The sequence below is a fragment of the Sciurus vulgaris genome (assembly GCF_902686455.1).
Source record: "Sciurus vulgaris genome assembly, chromosome: 7".
Lineage (NCBI taxonomy): Eukaryota > Metazoa > Chordata > Mammalia > Rodentia > Sciuridae > Sciurus > Sciurus vulgaris.
The window spans coordinates 26,287,054-26,307,835 of record NC_136467.1 but is presented as its reverse complement, the minus strand read 5'-3'; the positions used below and the strand labels follow the sequence as shown (position 1 = coordinate 26,307,835).

The window sequence follows — 20,782 nt, the reverse complement described above, 5'->3', positions numbered from 1 at the left end:
CCTAAGATTCCATCTCACCCCAATTAGAATGGCGATTATCAAGAATACCAGCAACAACAGGTGTTGGCGAGGATGTGGGGAGAAAGGTACACTCATACATTGCTGGAGGGGCTGCAAATTAGTGCAGCCACTCTGGAAAGCAGTGTGGAGATTCCTTAGAAAACTTGGAATGGACCCTCCATTTGACCCAGCTATCCCACTCCTTGGCCTGTACCCAAAGGACTTAAAACAGTATACTACAGAGATACAGCCACATCAATGTTCATAGCTGCTCAATTCACAATAGCCAGACTGTGGAACCAACCTAGATGCCCTTCAATTGATGAGTGGATAAAGAAACTGTGGTATATATATATACAATGGAATATTGCTCAGCCATAAAGAATGATAAAATTATGGCATTTGCAGGCAAATGGATGAAATTGGAGAATATCATGCTAAGTGAGATAAGCCAATCTCAAAAAGCCAAAGGATGAATGATATTGCTAATAAGTGGATGATGAACATAATGGGGGAGGGAAGGGTTATTGTTAGGGTTAGAGTTAGGGTTAGGGAGGGGGTAAGAATGGAGGAAGGAAGGACTGTATAGAGGGAAAAGAAGGGTGGGAGGGGTGGGGGGAAGGGGAAAAATAACAGAATGAATCAAACAACATTACTCTATGTAAATTTATGATTACACAAATGGTATGCCTTTACGCCATGTACAAATAGAGAAACAACATGTATCCCATTTGTTTACAATAAAATAAATAAAAAAAAAAAAGCTATCTTTTCTCCAGTGTATGTTTTTGGTACCTTTGTCAAGGATCAGATGATTGTACATGCGGTTTTTGTCTCTGTGTTCTATTCTTTATCATTGGTGTAGTCTATTTTTATGCCATGAATCATGCAGATTTTGTTGCTATTGCTCTGTAGCATAATTTGAAGTCAGGTATATGATGCCACTAGTATTGCATTTTTGGTTCGTAATTACTTTGGCTATTCTGGGTCACTTATTCTTCCAAATGAATTTTAGGGCTGGTTTTTCGAACTCTGTGAAAATTGTCATAGGTATTTTGATGGGGATCTCTTGCCTGATTGCTCTGGTTTGAATTTCTAGTACTATATTGAATAGGAGTGGAGAGAGTGGACATAGTTCTATTGTTCTGGATTACAAAGGAAATGCTTTGTGTTTTTTCCCATTCATATGATATTACTGTTTATAAACTTTATAATTTTGGGATACATTCCTTCTATCCCTAGTTTCTTCAAAATATTGAATTTTGTCAAAGGCTTTCTCTGCATCTATTCATATGACTTTGTAATTTTTATCCTTTCTTCTTTTTATGTGGTGAATTACATTTATAGATTTGTGTATGTTAAGCCAGTCATCCTTGTGACCCTGGGATCACAACTTGGTTGTGATGTACGATTTTCTTAATATGTTGTTGAATACAGTGTGCTAATATTTTATTAAGAATTTTCATGAAAATATTTCTAAGAGAATACTTTCTGTACTTAAAAAGTCATTAATACCAACACCTGTTCAGAAACACATTTATGATACTGATTTTATATTGGGAAAATACAGACTTGAACAAGATTTAAACATTATATCAAATAATAATGTTAGTAACTGTTATGGTTTAGATGTGAGGTGTCCTCCGGAAGTTCATGTGTGAGACAGTGCAAGAATGTTTAGAGGTGAATTGATTGGGTTATAAATTTCTTAACCTTATCAGTTAATTAAGCACCTGATAGGGATTAACTGGGGTAACTATAGGCAGGTATGATGTAGTTGGAGGAGGCAGGTTATTGGGGGCCTGCCTTTGGGTTGCATATTTTGTTCACTCTCTGCTTCCTGGTGCCATGTCATGAGCTGCTTTCCTCTAGTCTACTCTTCTGCCATGATATTCTGACTCACCTCAGACCCTGAGGAATAGAGTTGGTCATCTGTGAGTTGAGACCTCTAAACTGTGAGCACCAAATAAATGTTTCCTCCTCTAAAATTGTTCTTGTCATGTCTTTGGGTCACAGCAGTAGAAAAAGCTGACTAGAACAGTACCTTATATTTGTTATAGACTCTCAAAAAGTTTAACATCTTTTAAAATACATTAATGTATTTGAACATCACAATATTGTAATGTTGGTAAGGGATATAACATCTCAATTCATAAGAAAAATGAAACTCAGGAAATGTAACATACCCAGAATTTCAATTCAGGTTTCTCTTCTCATTCAGGGCTCTGCCCCTATCATATTACATATCTCTCCTTCTAAGAATACTATGGATAAATAACATTTTCTGCCCTAACATTCTACTTTACATATTTGAATTTTTTTAGCCTTTAAATTAGTTTTGTTTTTTAAACATTGGCATATACAACATAGTGTTGGTGCTTGTCTTTTGTTGTTGTTGTTGTTGCTGTTATGTTTTTGTTTTTGTTTTTAAGTTAATCCTAGAGAAGCAAAAGAAATATTCTTCCTCACAGTGAAGCATTTTTTGACTCTTACAAAGATTAATTCACCAGATATTACTAATTAAAAAACCAATCCAAACCTCATTCCTACCTATAAACATTTCGTTACTTCATGAAATGCACTGAAATATCTTAGCAGTAGATAAATGCACTCAAAGGAGAATTGTCTGTCAAAATAGAAACTGTCAATATTTCATGGATGATAAATAATACTCACTTTATCCATTTCCTGCTTGAAAGTGGCAAACACTTCATTGCTTTTTGTAAGTGTGTTCTGGAACTCTTCAAACCTTCCCGAATAGAGAGTAAGCTGTAAACAAGGAAAAGTGCATCTATTTCAGGACTGCTTTTTGAATGTTTACAGTACAAAACAACATGTCATTGTTCATTATTTGAGAAGAAAAATGACTTAAAGAAATTCTCAATGCAGCATTAGTCATATGTTCAGTTATTTACTACAAGATCAATCTAGGTCAGTGAACATGATTGAAGAGTTTCTTTAAAGAAAAGTGAAATAAAATATGTTGTCACTATTTCATGATATCAAAACTTTTACCACCAAACATTTACTGAGCCCCAAACATATGCATGGATCATATGTACAAAGTATTTAACATGTAGATCCTACTTTGGAGGAACCTGTACTCCTAATGGGAATTCAGTCTTAAAGACAGCTTGACTAGGGCACAGTGAATACAAAGTCAAGTCAGAAGGTGATCAGAGACTGTGTGGCAGGTTATCTTGTGAGCCATGTGTTTGTGGAGATGATGGTCTTGAAGACAGGGAGAATGTAGACAAATGAAAATAAGTGATAAAGGAAACATGGTGGGACATGGACAAGGACTACTGCCATTGTGCAGGTTGTGCATAACTGTTAGGAAATTGCCATTTCTGTTTTAGACATAACCAACAGCATTTAAATAATGTATAATCAACAGCAGTTAAAAATTTCCCTTTCCATCCAAGTTAAGTTTATATGCCAGTTTTCTACTCATGGAAGTAATGAGTCTTAATGAAGGGATTTTTTTCCCCCTGATTTGTACAAAAGCATCATGTAGGTTAGCATTTCTGAGTATGGGATCCACTGTAGAGTTAATTAGGAGAGCTATTATATCTTCACGTCCTTAATTTCAAGACCTATGTGTGAGATGGGAATAGGGCAGCATAGGGAAGAGGAGTGTAAATGCTTGGTTGATAGTGACAATAATAAAATATTAAAATCTTGTGTTTGAAAATAATATTAAGATAGCATGCTTTGAATGAAGAGAGATTTAGTATGGATGATTCAAGTTAGCAAAGCCTTTATTTTCAAAATTTGGTACTCTCAAGTGTCCAGAACATTGTCAGTTCCTCAAATGGGCACCAAATGTCTTGGGCTGCACTTGGTAGACCAGGATGACAAGGTTGTTGACCAGAAGAAAGGCACCAGGTGTCCAGCTGGTGGTTTCTGTGGGATTCTCTTCTAGAGTGGAGAAGAGCACACAGATCCAAAGGCAGCAGACTGGAGAATTTTGTCTTGAAGGTGGTGTTGGATGGAATATGTGTGTAAGTCAAACAACCCTGAGAGTCCAGAAAATTGTTTATCTAAAATGGGTTATTCCCAAATAATTCAGAATAGTATAGTTTGCAGTGCAGTAAACAACAACAAAATGTTAACAAATCCTTGCCATAGGATACAAATTAAAAAAAAAAAGTCAAGTAACCATTATTTTTTAAATCACCCATTAGCTCTATGAATATGTGATAGGACTAAAATTAGCTTATTTTGATTCCTTGGCATTGCATTGCATTATATTACATTACATTAATCACGTTACAGATGACTGAGTGAAGAGTCATGAAAGAAAAGGAATTTATGGCCAGGAAGATGCCCTGCATAAGATATTTACTCTTATAATGTGCAGTGTACTCTGACATATTCTCTTCAATTGTGTTTTGTTTTTTCAAAATACTGACTGGTATCCACTGAATTGATTTGAAGGCCCAGAATTGTCAGACAGCCTCTTAATTTGAGACGTTGTACCCTAGGGTAAGCTTTTGTGGATCTGGCTGCCTATACTGCACTTTATCCCATGGTATATGGTGAGAACAACTTCTAATAGATCCTGGTCATCTTCTATTACAAAGTCTGTTCATTTACATTATTGGACAATTCCCTCCTATTAACTTCTTTTTCTTACTTTCCCCTACCATTTTTCCAACATATTGTTACATGGGGGTCTCTGAAACTATGGTTGAGAAACTCTGAGCAGGTCTTGCTGTAGCTGTGGGCTGCAGACAGGCAAGGGTAGGAGTGAGCACACGCATGGTCCAGCTGCTAGATACAGCCTTGACATATTTCAGCAGAAATAACCACACCCAGAACATCAGCTTCAACCTTAGCTGGCAGGCATTAAGTTTTTCTCATTAGATTGTCTCTACTTAACTATAATCATGTCTTACTTTTCCATGTGTACTTGTAAGATTTTTTTTTTCTATAATCTCTCAAAGTAAAGGCTCTAAGGGAAAACAAACAAACAAACCAGAAAGTTCTTTTTGGTGTGTTAATTGGGCAGATGTTGCTTCCTTATCTGTGTTTTCTTGGTGCTGGCTTGTGGCATGAAGAAGATGGACATACCCAGAGTGCCAAGAAGAGTGTCTTGCTTATCACCACCTTCTTGGCTTTTCCTAGTGATGGTTTTTGCTCTGTTTTCCCTTAAAAATAATTTATGATAAAAAACACATAACATAAAATTTATCATCCTAACCATTTTTAAGTATAGTTCAGTGGTAAGTATGTTCTCATTGTTGTGCAACCAGTCTCCAGAACTTTTTTTCTCACAATAGAAATCCCATATCCACTAAAAACTCCTTCTTATTTCCTCCTTCCAGTGGCCACTCTTTATAATATCCTGCTTTTCTTCTGGTTTGACCTCTTTATCATAGGTGGCAAAACCTTTATGGATTATATGTATTTCTCAGGTAAAAGAACTCTAGCATTATTTTCATATATACTAACTAAAAATTTATACTTCCTGTTTCCTTAATAGATACTTATCTGATAGCATTTTCCCTTTGACTATTACACTGACATGATGCATGTTTGGTTTGATTTATGGTATTCCTACTCTCACTCTGGGATTTCAGAAAAACATGGAAAGGACATCCAGAGGTCATGTGCAGTACTTTTCCTGCCAGAGGAAATAAAAACAAACTGCTCTACAGTTAGAAGTAACAATAATTGCCTCAATATTTCACTTTTAAATGGGCCAGGGGACTCACACATTCTTTTAACTGAACATTGAATTGTAATTACAAACATTCTTAGAGTGTAGGAAATAGAACTGTACCCAGAAATGGCCTTACCAAACCTGTGAGATCTGGAAGTTGTAATACAAGAGGAATTTCAGAGTGCCCTCTTTTTATTGTATATAAATAAGGGGATGACTTCTGATTTTAAAGACTATGATTATACATTTTTAACAATTTACTCACTAATCTTTTCCCTCAGGTGATATTTTGTGTCTGTTCTGCCAGATATTGCCGAGTTTCCACATCTATTACCTGCCTTCATCCTATTGATCTAATGAACACTCCATTTGTAGTGACAATTATATCCCATTGATCATCTCTGACAGATACTCTGTTTCCTTGGTTTGTGTAAGTGAAAGCCAGACATCTCTTTCCTAAGTGAGAATTATGCTCCCCACTGACCAGCTGTTGTTTCATGACTGAAAAGTGACTTTATTCTATGAAAACAACATAATTCATCCTTGTTATTTCTCTTGCTCAGACTTTAGAAATGGGGCTAAAGGCCCTGGCCTCTTGTACTCTCACCCTGCTAAGGAGAGTGCAAAACCAAAGGAAGTTCTTGAGTGCTATGCAGAATCATTTGTGGTAGAGTTTGTTTTTTAAGATCTATTTATTTATTTTTAGTTTGAGATGGGATCTTTCTATGTAATACAGGCTGGCCATGAATGATCTCCTTGCCTCAGTTCAAGGAATTCTCCTGTGTCAGCTTCCTGAGTAGCTGAGACTACAGTTATGTACAACTGCATCCAGCAAAAATTTTAAAAATAATAATGTTGATATTTCTTGATAACTTGTTTAAACATCATTACACACAGTGATTTGGGGGCTTTTATTTCTTCTTGGTGATTAAGTAATTATTGAAATTTTGAATATGCTTTGGAGACAAAATAGAAAATTCTGGTAACTATCAAGGTTGCCTGCACTGTGGAAAACTGTGGGCAACATAGAAGGTAGGGTTAACTTAACCTAGGGCCATATTTCTTCATTTCTTGAAGTTCTTTACATTCAGGAACTAGAGCTGAACAGGGTCTTGAGATCAGTTGAATGGTTCTTTAACTTTTTTGTAATTTAAGATTCCCTTTGTCTTATATTTCCATATACGGACCCCCATCTATGATTTAACATACTAGCTCATGTGCTAATCAAAAATTAGCATTTTATTAGCATTATTGTTATCACTAGATTGTGAGTTCAGCTAGGCAGAGTTTTCATCTGTCTTATTGATCACTAACTATGTCACCAACACCTGGAACCATGATCAGCATTTAGTAGATGCTTAATAAATATTAGTTGAATTAATCATTCTTATTATGGACTAGTCACTGAACTAAGTGTTTGTTTTGTATGTATAATTTGATAACAAGCTGCTTATATTTACTGACCACTTATATCTGAATGTCTACTAATTTGTTTTTCTCTTAAAAACTTAAATATATGAACGACAGCCATCCACAGTTGCAGAACAACTGATGATGTCCAGAACAACTACATTTTAGAGAGTAGTTGCTACTTCATGTGCTATTATTCTGGAAACTCTGAGAAGTAATGGGCTTTTTAGAGGTCAGAGGACTTCAGCTAGACATCACTGATTCATTATAGGATTGTTATGTTACAGATAAGAAAGTTTAGACCCAGAGAGGTTTAGGTAAGTTACATAGGGTCTCGTAGCTTCTCTGCAGAAGAGACCGGACTCGGTTCAGGACTGAGGGACAATGGCAAATCTAGAACCCCTGGTGAATGTTTTATCAAGTTTGTGGTGGTATGGTTAGAAAACTGGATTGCACCTATCTTTTTACTATACTCACTGAAAATTTAGCTGCTGATGCTAGCTGAATGAATCACTCTCTAACCAAAATTTAATCTATTCTTCTAAAGCTCCTTATATTCATTTAGCAGAGAAGAGTAGGGATTACATGTAATAGATGAGGTAAACGATACATAGCTTCAGGTATTGTCCACTGTTCTCATACTCTGTGCTGTGAATGAGGCAGTGATAGATCAGAAGTACTGACTCGATTCTCTGGGAACCCTATCACTAGACAGTAAGGTCACACTTCTTTTCCCGCTTCTCACTTCCTGGTTAGAGACCTGCCACATCTGCCCTCTCTGTACACCATGTGATCTTACAGGTTCTGCCATGCCTCAAGGATGATCTTGAGTTTGTAGCACTGAGCCCTTGGATTCCATTAAAAGTTTGAAACATTATGTTCTTATATATTTTCAGAGAATAGATCATACTGAGTAAAACAAGTCTTCATTGCTTTCTCTGTACATTGAAATGTATAAAGAGGATGCTTTAGAAAGGCTAGATATGAAAATGTTATTGTATTTTTGTCTATGCAGTGGTATAATTTGTTATTTTAAGTTTCTTCTTTTTTATTTCACAATGAGAAAGTATTCATCAGACCTGTTTATTCATGCAATGAATATGTTTTCTTTTTACAGTGAACAAGCATTCTATAGTCGCACATAAACACGTACAAATCTTAAATTAATACTGTCCAACTTGGAAGGCTTCTGATTTTCTCACCTCTATGAATTTGTTCTATGATCTCACAGTTCCTTTATCACTTGGGCATTTCTCCCAGTAGCAGAACTGGAGCCCCTCTGTGTCCCATAGCAGGATGGTTTTGGAACCTGACAGGGAATGTTTGCAGGAGGGGTAGAGCCCCAGTGGTAACAGGGAAGATGGACAGGCCTGGCTTTCCCCCAGAGGCAGCTGTGGTGGGAGGCTTTATTTCTGAGCCTGAGATAGGAATTCCAGTGGTCTAATCAAAACACGAATGGCACCATGAGGTCAAATCCAAATGGCTCCTGACTTGCTTGCCACTGCCAGTCATTCACCACTGACAAAGCCAACCCCAGATAATACAGAAACCTGAGTGCTCACTCTATTTATCTCATTTTCTTTGTATTATAAATAACATCATGAGAACATTTTTATAAATTGACAATTATGAATGGTGCATCTGAATAGTTTACATTTTCTTCTTACCTTAATAGGGCAATGGGGGAGGAAAGAGAGAAGAAATGTGGACTTATGGATGGGAATGTGGGCATCAGCTTCCTTTGAGTGAGCATTTGACCATCATCCTTTGTCTGTCAACAAACATTTTGACTGAATATTCTTGGTACAGAGCATTTCTTTTTCATAAATATAATCCTATACTTTTATTTTTACTAAAAACAATAAATGTGAAGATGTTCTTTATTTCCAACTCTTGTACCCCAGTCCCCTGTTATGTGTGAAGTGTTCTGTAGACTACTTGTAGTCCCAGTCTCTTGGGACCAGCAAGGAGAGAACACCCCATGCATGCACTTCACCTGAGCCTGTAGCACTGTCTCTTGTTCCTTCAGCACTTTGGCCTGAAGTTTCCACTCTGCTGCCTGGTTCAGTAACTGTAAGAGGAGAGAATGCATGAAAAGAATGTCAAATTGCTTTTAAAATTACCCTTTAATTTGTGTCTAAAATTTAATTTCTGTCTTACTAACTCATATTTTTTGGAACTTTGTAAAAACAACTCTAATAGAGCTAAGAGAACAGTCTAAAGAGATTGATTTTCAATTTAAAACTAGTGGTTTTAATTTTTATAAAAGGGTCCAATTCAAGCATGAATTGCAAAAAATTCAACCTCCCCTTAAATTCTGGAAGCTTCTCTAGCAATCCTTTCCAGCCATTACCAATGTCTGCTTGAGCATTTCCAGAACATTCCCACCTGGGCACTGTTGCCAGCAAGAGTTCCAATTATAAAATGAGAGTAATTCTCCTAGGTCTTGTGTCCCACTACAGCATGCATGATCCTGTATGAAATACATACTTGATCTTTGTCCCAGTAGAGCTTGTAACATGCACCTCGATGTCCTAAATAACATGTTAAAAGGGGCAATCCCTCTCGGAGAATATGATTTAGAAAGTATAGGGTGTGTCTCCAATCTGTACTACAGCAAATACCCAACATCATTTGGTATTGGTGGTCCCTGGATTACATTTTGAGAAACAGAGTTATAAGTTGGAGCTGTTGTTCTAAATCCTACTTTCTGGATGTTTACATAATCAGAAGCCTCATCACTCTTAAGAGAACATGGATTTCTGATTTGAAGTTATCCTAATGGCCACAAGTTTATGTTCTTCAAAATTTGTCTTTTTTTGTCATGTTTGAAAATTGAAGTTATTTAAAAATTACTGTTCTAACCAAGTTATCTTAAACTTCCCTCTTTCCCTAGCAATGACACATTTTAAATCATGCATTTGAAACACATCCCTGAATGTGATACACTGTCACAGAGACAGGCTTTTGGGACAGATGCAGGTGAATTTGAAACACATCTTTGTCACTTAGCAGCATGTGCCTTAAACAAGTTGCATATTCTCTCTGATCTTCAATTCTCTCATCTGCAGAATGGCCTTACAGCTTTTGGGGAATACTTGGTGTTAATAAGATCAGTAAACACCACCATTCAGTTTTTCAACCTCAAATTATGGAGTTATCCTTGGCTGTCCCCATTTCTCATTGTCACAATCTTCAGGTCAGCAGCACTGACTGTTTTATAGTGAAATAACTTTTATCCATTTCCATTCTTGTCTGCTTCCTCCCTAATCTAAGTCATCATCTATCTCATTTGGATGGATACAGTAGCCTCCTGTCTTCTTTCTTTCTTGCCCCTCTGTAGCTCATTTTCTACCCAGGAGCTAAATTAATCTTTTGCAGATTCAAAACAGACCATGTCACTTCCTTTGCTAAAACCACCCAGTACTTGCCTGTTATATTTAGAATTAAGTCTAAATTATTTTCCAAGCCCTACAAAACTTCTCAATTTGATAATTCCTTATCTCTGCAACTTCATTTTGAGCCTGTCTCCCACTTGTTCAGTATTCTCTTGCTTCCCTGATCTTTTCCCAATCCGAAACGCACTAGGCTGGTTCCAACAGCAGGGTCTTGTTGCTGCTGCAGACACTGCCACTGGAAATTATGCTTCCCACCAGGCTGTGTTTGGGTCAAGCATCTTTCCCTGTGGGAGGCCTTTCTGATAACCCAGTCTAAAGCAGGTCCCCTCTTTTGGCCTCTCTCCTTTCCTCCTTAGTTTCCTAAGAGTACTTACTATTATCTGAAATTACTGTTCTTTGTTCATTTGCTTGTTTACTACTTGTCTTTTCTCCGTCAGACTCTAATCTGCATGGTGGGAGAGGGCCCTTGTCTGTCTTGTTCACAGCTATATCTCAGAACCTAATATCGTGCTCAGTAGATAATAGGCACTTGAAAAATATTTGCTGAGTATTTGTTGAATGACTACTTTATGTGAATAATAATGCAGGTACAGTGCCTCTTACTGGGCTAACCCATTTAGTTTTCCATTGAAGCCCAGGCTGTTTATCCGTCTAGAGCTCTTTGACCATTATCAAGGCAACTTTCCTAGAGAGTCTCTGACACCAGGGTAGACCAAATATTCACACCAACTAAAAGGATAAGTACATATTCCTTTTCTCGTTTGTGTTGCTCCTCTGCTTCCTTCATCATTTCTTGTGCCTGCTCAAGTTTTGCATCCACCAGCTTCTGCTGCAGTTCTCTGTGTTTAAATATTTTGTCCAGATGCTAAGCAAAAATAAAGTACACATAGAAAGCTTGGTTTATTATTGGTACTTCAGGTAAAATAGAAAAATAATTCACATGAACATACATTCTTTAGGTTTTAAGATTCAAAAAAAAGGGGAATAAATCACTAGCAACACTTAGGACTTCATATTAGTGCTATAAAGTGGTGAAGGCCCCCTACACTTGGCACCATACAAAGGTAGTTACAAAAGGTAGGGGGATCAGAGTTCAGCAGTGTTAATGACTAACGGTCCCAACATTATTTTTCTGATTTTGGTAACTAGTTGATTTGACATGATATTTATTATGCTAGGCAGCAGAGATAATGATCTGTACTGTAAATATAACAATTTTGATTCTTTCTATGAATATAAAACCTTTAACTATAACATTAATGCAGTTTATCATGGTGAATTCTCCACATTCTTGTCTCAAGGGTTATAAGAAAGGTGTGGGCACCAGCCCTGGCCCTAGGGCTGAGAGTGAGGCCCAGGCTTCCTGAATTCTGCCCTGTTGCTCTGGTGGTGCTTGAGTTTGGATCTGAAATATCCCCCAAAGACCCGCTTGTTAAAGGTGTAGTACCCAGCTTAGTGCTGTTGAGTAGTTGTAGAAAATTAAAGTGGGGTCTCATGGGAGGTCTTTCAGTCATTGGGGGCATCTTCTTGAAGGGTATAGTGAGACCTTGCCCCTTCTGCTTTCTTTCTCTTTTGCTTCCTGGCAGCCATGAAGTGAGCAGCCTTGTTTCACTACACACTGCTCACCATGATGATGTGCTGTCTCTCCACAGGCCGGGAAGCAATGGAGTCATTTGATTATGGACTGAAACCTCTAAAACTGTAAGCCAAACTAAACCATTCTCTTTATAATTTGTTATAGTAATGGAAAAATAACACAGGTAGGGATGGCAAGGCCAAGCAAGGGTCACAGATGAATTAATACACAGATGTTCACTGCCCTCCATACCTTTTGGCTTCTGAATTTGCTATATTAAGAGAAGCTTTCAGTTCTACCTCAGTGTGAAGAAATTCTTGGTCATTAGGCAGTCCCATCAGAGAGAGAAATTGTGAAGTTCTGTCCTTGGAATTTACATAGAACTAATCCCAGAATTATACAGCTATTATACCGGGCCATTCCCATCTGAGATCTCTCTGAAGAGTATCGACATTTTCCTTTCATTCCTTCCCTTCCTCTTTAGTCTGAACCTCTATTATGAAGCAGAATTAATCCTTGTGATAAGATAAAATGGTAGCATGGCATTTTGGCTTATTGTGAGAAATTTCCTGATTTACCTAACCTCTACAACCATAAGCTACTGGTTGTTTCATTCCTTGTTAAATCTTGGCATGTGGCCAACAGAGAGCCATTCTGACTATGTTATGTTACATTTTAAGGCAGAGATATAAAATTTGTGTGGAGTGGGGAAAGGAATATTCTTATACTCCTGAGGGTAAATCTGAGTCTTAAAAACATATTAAACATTAAAATACAATTTTAGAGTAACAAAAGATTATTATTGTCTTTCTAATGTAAATCACAAAGTCTTGACTTTTGTGACCAAAAGGAATTTAATCTGCTTCCCATATAGAAAATGTAGAAAATACTGTGTTTTCTAGTGCATAAGAAAGTTGAGACAATTAAATGACATATTGTGTTCAAATTACAGTACTTAGTGTACTGCCTGATATAAATTAAATACCAAATAAATATTATAATTATTACATTATTAATACTATTACTTGCTTGTGTGTTATGTAGACTATTTACATGACATGGTGATTCTTAAAAGACAGCATGTATTATTTTTTGACTCCATTGAGAGGATTTTTAAAGAGTTGAGAAATACTGTTTTCAAGGATGACTGGGCCCAAGCTTACCACTTTCTGTTTACTGCCTTTACTTTGCAGTGATTACAGTTTTGATGAAATCCCCTATGACTTTCAGTCAGGTATTTTGTTATACCATCTGCCTTTATTTTGGCTAGCAAAAGAAATTCAATCCTAACTATTAAACAGTTGAGTTGACCATAACTTTCTTATAAACCAAGTTCCCCACCTTCACATCCCAAATCAGAATATATGTACAGGTATATGTAGAGTTCTTCTAAACTGTTTGATGTAGTTCTTACCTCCTCTCTGAGCTCATACTGATCAATGATGCTTTTCAGTTTTTCTGCAAGCTCTGTGTTTTCCTGGCAGAGCTTCATATTTCGCTCACTCTGTTGCTCTATCTGTGCCTGGATATCTGTCAGGGTAGTTTGGAAATGACTTGTGATCTCCTTCCTTTTCTCTTCTTCCTCACGTGCCCGCTGGAGAGTTTCCTCCTGTGGATCAAAAGCAAAATATTTTATTATGGTGATTTAAAGGCACTGTAGGTTTAAAGAACTCAGGACAAGGTCATCAAAAGGAGGCTAGTGTGCAGAGTAAGTGGGATATTTTTTCTCTGTTCTCTACAGCTAAAGTTGCTTCGTCCCAAAATAAATTCATGAGCACAGGTTTTAGCTGTGAGCACACAGTCCTCAGAGCAGGTGCTGTGAGGACCTTGAATTTGATCTTGGTGATGAATAGACTTGTTTTAAAGATGATGGGTCTCCTGCTGAGTAAATGAACTGCAGTGATTTCTGACAAACACAATACCACATGGTTTTGATTTCTTGGTTGTGGCCTGGAAAAAAGGCCAATTGACTTTACTGATTGATAGGACAGGTCACGGCTTCCTTTGGTTCGGTACAGGAAGAAGAGCAATAGATTTAACAGTTATGTATAAAAACCATGACAAATTAACCACATAATCTCCTTACTCCAGTTTTATAAGTGATCACAATGTGAACTTTTTCTTAATAAGAAAGCCTTCATCAGAATGCTTAAAAATAAAATAAGATGAATATAGATCAATAGAGACCATTCAAAAATATAAAAGGAAATTTTTCCAAATATATTGGGTATTTTATTTCTGTAAGAACAATCCTTCTATGTGTCACATAGGGTAATTTAAATGTTCAATATAAATTTCGAATCTGAAAGTAATATTGTTTTAAATCTCTTTAATTTTATAATTAAACCTATAATTTCCCCCTTACCCTTTGTTAACATTAAAGAATTGGAAATTAAATTTTATATTATTTCTGTTCTTTTATCCTAAATCAGAACTTTCCATTTGTTTCTAATCACTAACAATGTGCCCAAATTCTCTATATCTGTATTAATAATTGTTTGCTTTGTGATTGTTTCTTTCATTCCTTTAGAATAAAAGGGCTTGATCTTGCTATATTATACCAATAGAGACACACTGCTGACAAACCATATAGACATTTTGGGATTCCTTTCAATTCTGATTAATTGTTAATATGAAAGCTTGCTTCATTGTTGGCAAGTAAAATTATACTACAATTAGTTGTCTACCAAGTTCAAATTATATAACAGGAATTTTTAAAAGAAATAATTATTTTATCAGATGTAATGGCACAAATCTGTATTTTGATAGAAAAATGTGATCAAACTAAAAACTGATCCTAAAAATATATGCATTGGCTTTCCTCTTTCCTATACAATATTAACACATTTCCTAACTTTAATATAGCCATCTGAGTAAGAATTTAAGCCATGTCATAAACCTGTATCAAGCAACAACTTCTCAGGGATATCGTAGAAGATATTCTTTACTTCCTAATCTGAGAAAATTAACTATCTGAGATATTTCCCTGAATTTTTTATACAAATGTTTACTGTATGTGTTTTACTGAAAATGGTTATGACTGTCAGTTAAGAGCAATTGAATATGCATATAATAGTGATTGTTACCTCATTGCTCCTGATATGTTTAGAAGTCAATAAGCTTTGAATTATAGAAATGCAGACTGTTATCAGAATTCATTTATATTTATAAATATCCCATCTATATTTACTCCATGAATGAATGAGTAAATAAGGAACCATCCCAAGCTACCCAGAATTCTGAGTTTTTCCCAGAAGATGGCTCCTGAAAGAAGGTGCATTAAACACATGTCAAATTATTGTAGCACTCCACAAAATGGCATCTTGCATTTTTAGATTATATTGTTTTTCAATGAGACAAAAGTAAATCTAGCAAAATCTTTTATAATTTGAGTTTTTCATTGATGAATAATTTTAAATCATTTGAAAAGCAACTGAGACAAATTTTCTTCTCTTTATTAAGCACATTATTTGAAGTGAAAATCAATAATGGAAATAAGTTTGAGGGACAAAGCCTGAAAACAAACTTTGTAGACATCATTGTGTATCTTAGAACTAGTGCTATGTCTGGTACATAATACATAGGTGTGTAATAAATGTTTATTTAATGAATCAGTAAATGATTAATTTATGTACAGACATCTGAGTAGCTTGGGAACTAGTTGACTCCTATAGTTCTTTTCATATTAAAATTCTGTAAAATGCTAATAACAAGTGCTACTTATTTCTTCACCAAAATCAAGTTCCCTAAAACATTCATGTCTTACTAAGAAGTTTTATTTTTGATATAGTTTGAGGCTTGGATTTATTGCTTCAAATTTGGGTGGCATTTTATGGAAACAAGACCATGTCTCAGAGTCTTTTCAAACTTATCCTAAATTGTGAGGTTTTATGTGTGTGTTTAGTTCATTGAAGAAGGATTTTTTTTTCCTCAGTGCTGGGGATTGAACTCAGGTCCTCATTCATGTTAAGCAAGCACTCTACTACTGAGCTACATCCCTACCTCTTTTTAGTTTATTTTGAGACAGGTCTCAATAAGTTGTGATCTTCCTGCCTCAGCCTCCCAAATAACTGGGGTTATAGACATGCACAACACATATGGCAAAGAAGCAATATTAATAAAAAATAATAAAAGTTCAAATTTACAGTGGTAGAAAGAACTGGTTATACATTCTCTTTCTGTCTTCCCAAACTCCTACCACATGAAATTAAGACTCAGGTACTGAGGCTGTCTCATTTTTGTGGCCAAAGAAGCTCATACCAAGTTGAATATCCTGCAGTTATTAAGTCTAAGCTCTGGGAAAAATGCAAGAAACTACTATTTAAATGCACTAGAGGGTAAAATTTCTTTTCAATTATGTCAGTTTCATAGTTATTTATAGTGTAAACTTGAAGGAAGACTGCAGTGGACAGTAGAATGATATGGGTAAAACTTCCAGAGAAAACCTACTAATGTACCATCTTTCTAGTCTGCAGGAGTAAAGAGTTCTGGGCACCTATAGCCACTGAAAAGTGAGAGGGAGATTCTCAGGAAATAGAGAGGGACAACCTTAAAATCTGTGAATAAACCCTGCCCAAATCTTTGACCCAGAAGCACACATGTGCAGGGTAGAATCAAAGTAATCTATCCAAGGAAAAGAGAACTAAAATTGAATTTTAGTTGCTAAGGGGCAAAAGTTTGTGTTTTGGATCTGACACAAATTAGTTAAAAATAATTAACATTTTTCAGAGATGTATAGTAGAATCCAGACTCTCTACAATTTCAATCACAACATCCAATATACAATTGACATGACTTATATTAAAAAAAAAAAAAAAGAACAAAAGTGACCCAGTCTCAAAAGAAATGACTTATCAGAGTCCTGTTCTACAATGACTCTGATAGGGAATTAACAGGGAATAATTTTAAAGCAAGTATTATGACTATGCTCAATGACATAAAGGAAAACATTGTCACAATGAATGAAAAAATAGAAAATCTCAGCTGAGAGCAATACTTTATAAAAAAGAATCAAGTAGCAATTCTAGAATTAAAAGTTATTAAATCTGAAATTTAAATGTCACTGGATGGACTTACAGAATAGAGATGGTCAGAGGAAAGAATCAGTGAATATGAAGATAGATCATTAGAAATCATGTAATCTGAAGATAAAAAAGAAAAGAAACTTAAAGACCTGTGGGACAATATCAAGTTCTGTAAAACCCATGAAACTGGTTTCTCAAAAGGGAGACAGAAGAAGAGGAAGAGGAGGAGGAAAAAAGGGAGAGAGAGTGAAAGAGAGAGGATGGAGTAGCAAAAATATTTGAAAATATAGTGGCTGTAAAATCCCCAAATTTTGTGAGAAACATAGATCTAGATACAAAAAACTCAGCAAATATCACATTGGATATCCCAGAAATAAAGTGGTTAAAGTTCTTAAAACCAAATATCAATAGAAAGACCTTGAAAGTAGCCTGATAAAAGTGACATGTCACATATAAGAGAACAAAACCCCAAATTATTATTGATTTTCATGAGAAATTATGGAGAATAGAGTATAGTAGAAAGGTTAAATAAGGCTAAAAGAAAAAACCCATAAATCCTATAAACACTGAATTTTATATCCAATTAATATTGTTTTCAATAATAAAAACAATGATAACAACAAAAACATTTGTATAGAAGACAATTAAATAGAATTGATTGCCAACAGAATTATACTCTAAGTAGTGAAGGAGTTCTTCAGGCTGAAGAGAAGTGATAACAGACAGAATACAAGAATGGTAAACATTTATGTAAAGAGAAAAGACATTTTTTGCCTTTAATTTTTAAATGATGATTAAAATAAAATTATAACATTATCTCATGGGCTTTATAAATGTATGTAATGTATACATATAGCAACTGTAGCTTATGGAAGTGAAGTAAATAGACCTATTTAGTTGCAATGTTCTACATTTTATGTAATGTGATGTATCATTAATTCCAGGCAGACTATAAAAAGTTAAGAGTGTAGATTGTAATTACAGAGTAAGTGTTAAAGATAATGCAAAGAAGCTGGGCACTGTGGTGTGTGCCTGTAGTTATACCTACTCTAGAGGCTGAAGTGAGGAAGATTACAAGGTCAAGGCCAGTCTGGACAACTTAGTGAGACCCTATCTCAAAAAAAAAAAAAAAAAAAAAATTAAAAGGGGTATAGTTCAGGTAAAGTGCCTGGGTTCAATGCCTAGTTCTAGAAAAAAAAATTACCACAAAGAGGTATAATTTAAAAACCCAGGATAAATTAAAATCGTCCAAAGGAAGGCAGAAAAAGATCAGAGGAACAGAAGACAGGTGGCAAATACTAAACAAATAATAGAATGGTGTCTACCATTTTATCCAACCACATCAATACATACTTTATATGTTAATGGACCAGCACTCTAATTAAAGGCAGCTATTATATGAATGAAAAGAAGCAAGGTACAACTATATACTACCTATAAGACATGTACTTTAATTTATAGACCCAGGTCAAAAATAAATGGATGAAAAGAGATATCCCTGGCAAACAATAAAAGAACACTGGAGTAGCTGTATTGATATCAGAAAATATAAATATCAAGATGAAGATTATTATCAAAGGACATTTCATAATGATAAAATGGTCATTTCATCAAGGAGACAAAATAATAATAAATGTATATGCATCTAATATAAATTTTTTGAGACACATGAAGCAAGAATTAATAAAGTTAAAAGTAGAAGACAATTCCATAATTACAGTAGATTTTTGACAACCAATGATCAGCAAATGGACAAAAATTCAGTAAAGACATAAATGATCTCAAACTAATTGTTACCTATGGAATGCTACATTAACATTTAGATGTTATTTTCAAGTACTTATGGTATGTTCATCAAGATAGTATTATGGGCTTTATGAATTAAACAATACTTGTAAGTAACCTATAAGTTAAAGAAAAAAATCAGAAAGGAAATTAGAAGATATTTTGAATCTGCATCCTGATTTTTGGTACTTAAAATATGCATGACCTGGACATCTGATTTGGATTGCTGAGTCTGTTTCTTCATCAGTGGAGATATTAACTTTCACAGCATTGTTGGTGAAGATCAGATGAAAGAACACATGTAAAACCCTTAGCACAATTCCTGGCATAATAAAGGTATGTAATTTTATTGCCCATGATTGTAAGCCATGAATGAGGGTATGTGGGCATTCCTCCAGGGGTCTGTATTACTCCATCATTCTGCCTTTGAATGTTCCCCAGAGGGTCCAAGCCACATCATTTTCTCTTTTAATCTCTTTCTTGATGCATTTCCTCACCTTATATGATTTAGTTTGTACCTACTCATTATGACTGTACTGTAAGTTGGAAGAGTATTAATATAAACACAGAATACTATCATTTGAATACACATATTGACTTGAGGATTGTTATGGTTTGGATGTGAGTTGTCCCCCAAAAGCTCATGTATAAGACAATGCGAGAAGGTTTAGAGAAGAATGATTGGGTTATGAGGATTTAACCCAATCTGTGAATTAGTCCCCTGACAGGATTAACTGAGTGGTAACTGAAGGCAGGTGGTGTGACTGAGGAAGTAGGTCATTGGGGTATGTATTTTATATCTGGCAGGTGGAGTCTTTCTCTGCTTTCTGATCATCATGTGAACTGCTTTCTTCTGCCCCACTTTTCTGCCATGATGTTCTATCTCACCTGAAGCACTGAGGTAAGTCTCCTATGGACTGAGACCTCTGAAGCTGTGAGCTCCCAAATGAAGTTTTCCTCCTCTACTGTTGTTTTAGTCAGGTCTTTTAGTCACAGAAGTGAAAAAGCTGACTAAAACAATATGATGTTCCCATCTCCAGGCCCCCATCTATTTAGGTTTCTGATAGTCCTTAGTGCAATCATTGAAAAGATGCCAGAAACTCATCTCCTCAGACTTGTCATTTGAGAGTTGGAGTTCATCACACTGGCCTCCCATTTCCAGGTATCAAAAAACAAATTGGAGAGGACTGGGGATATAGCTTAGTTGGTAGAGTGTTTGCCTAGCATGCACAAGGCCCTGGGTTCAATCCCCAGTACCAACAAACAAACAAACAAACAAAAAACCAATTTGGAGTACACAGAACAACCATTTCCTATTGTTCTTTCTAACTCATTGTGCAAACTAAACAAGGATTTTGATGTCTTTAGTTCTTAAGATATCACCTTTTAAACACAATGATAACTACCTCAAAAGAATATTGGTGTCTGATTAATTACTGTTTGTCAACAGCTTTGGGATTTTCCACTGGAAAGGGAATTGTGGGCACAGACAGTACTATCGTGGAGGGCCCTGCATCGTGCTTTATTGAATGGAGGCAGTGTTTGCACATAATCGAATTAACCACACTGCTAGGGGCTTTTGCTGTAATTACTGAAACCCATGAAGACTGAGGAAAGATCAGTCTATTATTTTGAGATTGAATAATTAAGTCTAAAGACCTCAGTGTTTTTCCAAGTATCTTCTTTTCTCAGATGACATTTTGGTTCTCAATTTCACTTTATTGTATCAACTATTTTTGTGTCTGTTTGTCTCATGTCATGCAGAATTCACTATAAAATAAAATTCAGAATTTTTACAAATATTTTAAAGTAAACTAAGGACTACCCTAAGCAAAACAAAACAAAACAAAAACTCAACCTAATAAGAAGGTAAGGGGAATGGCACTTATTAAGGGTCTGCACTGTGTCAGGTACCTTTTGA

General features: G+C 35.6%; 1 protein-coding gene across 2 annotated transcripts in view; it reads right to left on the bottom strand.

The window, feature by feature from the left end:
- TXLNB (taxilin beta) overlaps nt 1-20,782 on the bottom strand; it is a gene marked incomplete at its 3' end in the record, with an annotated part of 53,101 nt that overhangs the window by 10,899 nt on the left and 21,420 nt on the right. For both annotated transcript variants that reach the window (XM_079147110.1, XM_079147109.1), the window contains 4 exons: nt 13,467-13,661; nt 11,222-11,341; nt 9,075-9,149; nt 2,677-2,769 (listed from right to left, as the gene is read on the bottom strand). In XM_079147110.1, the coding sequence (XP_079003236.1) occupies nt 2,677-2,769; nt 9,075-9,149; nt 11,222-11,341; nt 13,467-13,661 (483 nt within the window). The remainder of the gene's footprint in view (nt 1-2,676; nt 2,770-9,074; nt 9,150-11,221; nt 11,342-13,466; nt 13,662-20,782) is intronic.